This window comes from Echinops telfairi, unplaced genomic scaffold, assembly GCF_000313985.2.
Source record: "Echinops telfairi isolate 266 unplaced genomic scaffold, ASM31398v2 ScPeMD7_7469;HRSCAF=8507_1, whole genome shotgun sequence".
Classification (NCBI taxonomy): domain Eukaryota; kingdom Metazoa; phylum Chordata; class Mammalia; order Afrosoricida; family Tenrecidae; genus Echinops; species Echinops telfairi.
In genome coordinates, this window is record NW_022111373.1 from 52,259,773 (window position 1) to 52,264,318 (window position 4,546).

A 4,546-nucleotide genomic window follows, 5' to 3' on the forward strand; every position below is an offset into this window, starting at 1 on the left:
GTATTATACTACATTTCTTCAAAGGCATTTGAGGTTTAGTTGTGGGTGTATTCAGATTTTATCCTTGGGTATCTGTAATGTGGTCTCTATTATATCTGGGTTCTGGAAATAAAACCATTAAGTCTTATTTAACATTTAAAAATATTGAATTTGACTTAAGAAAATAGGAATATATATGAGATTTGATTTTACTCTGAAATAAGTAAGAGTATAGCACTTTGGAAAACACATGCAAGTTTTGTTATTTTATTTGGCGAAGACCTCAAGTATGTTTGAACTATGTTTATGAGCTGTACCAGGAATACAGGAGTTCCTGTAGCAAGTGAATTAAAACAATTTCAAAGAATTCAATTATATTAACAATTTTTTCCAATTTAAACTGGCAGATTGAGACAAACTAAAATCAAAAAAGGAAAAAAAAGCCTTAACTGAAGGAAACAGGTGTCAAAAATCTAATTAGTTTTTGTTTTCTTAAAAAATAATGGTAAAAGACAATTTTTCCTACTAAATATCACAACATGTTATAAAATAAAAGTAAAGTAAATTAATGTGGTGTTGCTATATAGTCAAATGATATATAGCCAAATAACATAGCAAAATGGAATGAGGGTCTTGGTAAATGTCAGTAAGAAATGTGCTATACATGAAACTCATAGATCAATAGGGAAAGAATTTCACAAATCATATTGGGATTTCTGATTATTTATTCATAAAAGAATGAATTTAGCTCCTTACCTTATGCCCTACATACATCAGAATGAACCTTAGAAAATATATAATAAACCATAAGTTAAAAATTAGGCCTTAAAATAAAATATAATAGAAATATTTTCATCTCTGAATGCAGTTGCTAATCTTCAAAGTAATGAGAGAAATCACAAAGTAAGGCTTTATGAAAGCCCTGCAAAAACATGATAAGCACAATTAAGATATAAACAACAAGCTGCAAATACCTTTAGAGCAAACCCAAGGTTTCAGTGGTACGCCGGAGCCGGCACTCACCTGGAGATGAGAGCTGATTGTACACGCCACCTCTCAGGTTCATGTTCACGTTACGTGGATTCTTCCTCTTTTTCACAGACTCTACTTTGTCACAAATGATGTCTTTCTCCAGGAGCTGGTCCATCCTGATAACGTCTAAAGTAAGTGAGACAAAATCTCACCATCCTCGTTTCTGAGCAGTGCTATGGAGTGCTACTAGCGCAGACTGGTTTGTTCTGCCACCTGTGGCACATTCGGTATTCATTTCCACGTTAATAATTCCAATGCATCCATTCTTCAGTTGTTCTGCAGCTTTTACATGCATGTGAGGCAAGTGAAAACACCATGGCTCGAGTCAGGTGCACCGTCATCCTGAAAGTGATATCTTTATGTTTGAACACTTTTAGGATGTCTTTTGAAACACATCTGTCTAATGCAACACATCCTTGGAATTCTTGACTGCTGCTTCCATGGGTGTGCACTGGATTCAAGTGGAATAAAATCCTTTACGAAGTCAGTATTGTTTCAGTTTAGTGTCCTGTTGTTTATTAGTCCAACAGTGAACCTTTTTGTTTTCTGTATGGGGAGGTGTAATCACACTGAAGGATGCAAGCTTTGATCTTCATCACTCGTGCTTCAAATTGTCTTCACTTTGAACAAGACTGTGTCACTCTGCACATCACCGGTTGTTAACGAGTCTTCCTCTAATCCTGATGCCACATCTTCTTTACATACTCCATTTTCTTGGATTATCTCCTCAGCAAACAGCTTGATTAAGTATGGTAAAAGGACGCCATTCTGACACATTTACTGATTTTAAACTATGCAAAAGCATGTTCTTCTTTCAATGAGTGCACCTTGCTCCGTGTACAGATTCCACAATGAAGGGTTCTTGAATTCCCATACTTTTGAATGCCACACACAATCTGTTATAATTCAATCAAATGCCTTTGCAAAGTCAATAAAAAATACAGGTAAACATCTTTCTGGGTATACTCTGCCTTCAGTCGTTACCTATCTGACATCAGCAAAGATGTCCTTCATTGGAGGTCCTCCTCTGAATTTGACTTCAATTTCAGGCAGTATTCGGTCCATGTTATGTAGCAGCCACTTAAAGATTATCTTCTGCATAATTTCAATTGCAACGTAATACTAGTGATATTGTTCAATATTTCCGTCCGTCTGCTGGATCATGTTTCTTTGGAATGGTTGCAAATACGGATATCTTCCAGTCAGTTGGGTAGGTAGCGGTCTCTCTCAAATTTCTTGGTATGGATAAGTGAGAGCTTCCAGTTCGCATCTGTTTGTTGAAACATCTCAACTGATATCCCATGAGTTCCTGGAACCACATTCCTCCCTAAAGCCTTCAGTGTAGGTAGGGAGTTTTGCTACTCTATCATTGACTCTTCATCATGTTATTTTTTCAGATGATTGAATGTTGACCATTCTGTGCATTCTGCCCATCTTCTTTAGATTCTTCCTGCATCATTCAATATTTTGCCCATGATGCCTTCAATATTGCAACACTAGACTTGAATGTTTTCTTCAGTTCTTTCATCTTGAGTGTGTTCATCCCTTTTGGTTTTCTAACTCTAGGTCTTTGAAAAGTTCATTGTAATACTTTGCTTTTCAATTTAGTTTTTAAAAAAAATCATTTTATTGGGGGCTTGTACAACTCTTATCACAATCCATCCATCCGTCCATCCATTGTGTCAAGCACATTTGTACATTTGTTGCCATCATCATTCTCAAAACATTTTCTTTCTACTTGAGCCCTTGGTATCAGCACCTCATTCCCCCCCTCCCCTGGTTCCCGCTCCCCCCTCCCTATTTAATCTTTCTTTTTAAATGTAAAAAAAAAACCCTTTAGTTTTAGATATGTCTACAGTCACGTTTCAGAGTCTCTGCTGACATCCCTTTAAGTCTTCTCTTCCTTTCCTCTGCTTTTAGTGGTCTTGTTTTCTCCATGTATGACATCATTCTACAACTCCTCTGGGCTTATGGTTATGAGTGTTCAATGCATCAAATCTGTTCTTCAGATGGTCTCTAACTTTAGCTGAGATACAAGGTTTTGCATTGGTTCTCACCGACTTGTTTTTATTTTCTTCATTTTCAACTTGAGCGTGCATGTGAACAGTTGGTGGTCTGTTTCTCAGTCAGCTACCAGGCATTGCTGACTGATGGATGATATTGTTTCTCCATCATTTGTTTCCATCGATGTAGCCTATTTGATTTCTGTATAGTCCATCCAATAAGGTCCTTGTGTACAGTTGCTGTTAATGTTGTTGAAAAAAGGTACATACCATGATAAGTTCTTGGTCTTGAAAAGTTCGACTATGCGATCCCTGGTGCTAATTCTAATTCTATCACTAAGTGCACACTTTCCAACTTCTGGTTCTGCCTCTTTGTTTCTAACTTTTGCATTTTAATCACCAGTAATTATTGAAGCACCTTGATTGTATGTTTGATCAACTTAAGAGTACAGAAGTTGATAAATATTTTCAATAACTTCATTTGTGGAATTGTTAATTGAGTAAATTTGAATAATTACTATAATAACTGGTCTTCCTTTAGGCATATAGACATTATCCACTCACTGGCAAACTTGAATTTCAGTTTAGGCCTTGAAATGTTGCTTTAGACAATGAATGTGACACCATTTTTGTTCCCATTGCCATTCTTGGCACAGTATCACACATATTGTTGTCTGCCTTAAAACGGTCACTATCAGTCCATTACTGTTTAGGATGGTTATCATGAAGCCTTCCATTTAATTTTCGATGATTTTTCCTTGGCTCATGTTTGTAGATTTCCTGTTCTGATTTTGAGTCGTGCCATATTGGTAAATGAAGGCCCTAAACAGTTTGGTTCCATCACATCCTTAACGTTGACCTGCTTTGAGGAGGAAGCCTTTCTCCAGCTGTATTTTGAGAGCCTTTCACCCTGAAGAGCGCATCTTCCAGCACTCGATCAGACAGCGTTCTGCTGCTACCCTGCGGGTTTCATGGATCAATTTTTTTTCAGAAGTAGATTGCCAGGCCCTTCTTCACAATCTGTCTTTGTCTGCAAGCACCTCTAAACTATCCACCCCAGCTGAGCCTCCTGGTATTTGAAATAACAGGGTATAGCTTCCAGAATCAGGAGCTACCACAGTATGGGAAACCCAGGGAAGATCACTTCTGCCGGAGGGAACAGCAGGTGTAAAAGCCCTGCACCAGACAGGATGGCATATTTGACCAACAACCAGCAGGCCAGTGTGGCCAGAGTAGAGGAGAAAAGAGTGGGAGATGGAGTCAAAATGAATGCAGGGGTCAGATTATAATGGGCCAGCTGAACCATCATTCGAAAACATTAGTAATGTTTTAGTAAAACCTTTATTAACATGACTGCAGTTAGGAAACTCGGATAGTTAGGCTAAAATGTCTTAGCACAATGTCTGACATACACTAAACAGCTGCTTTACTTTCACAAATTGATATATAGTAATACATGTTCCATTGTGAGATAGTTTATTGTGCCAGCCTGGCTGATAAACACAAGTGGGATTAACTGTAGGGCAGAGAGA

The 4,546-nt window shown here is 37.7% G+C and overlaps 1 protein-coding gene across 1 annotated transcript in view; it reads right to left on the bottom strand.

Annotated features, from left to right (window-relative positions):
- The window catches only part of FAM81B (family with sequence similarity 81 member B), a 67,929-nt gene that overhangs the window by 30,907 nt on the left and 32,476 nt on the right, over positions 1–4,546 (bottom strand). The window contains exon 3 of the mRNA XM_004703642.2: positions 306–397. Coding sequence (XP_004703699.2) covers positions 306–397 — 92 coding nt within the window. The remainder of the gene's footprint in view (positions 1–305; positions 398–4,546) is intronic.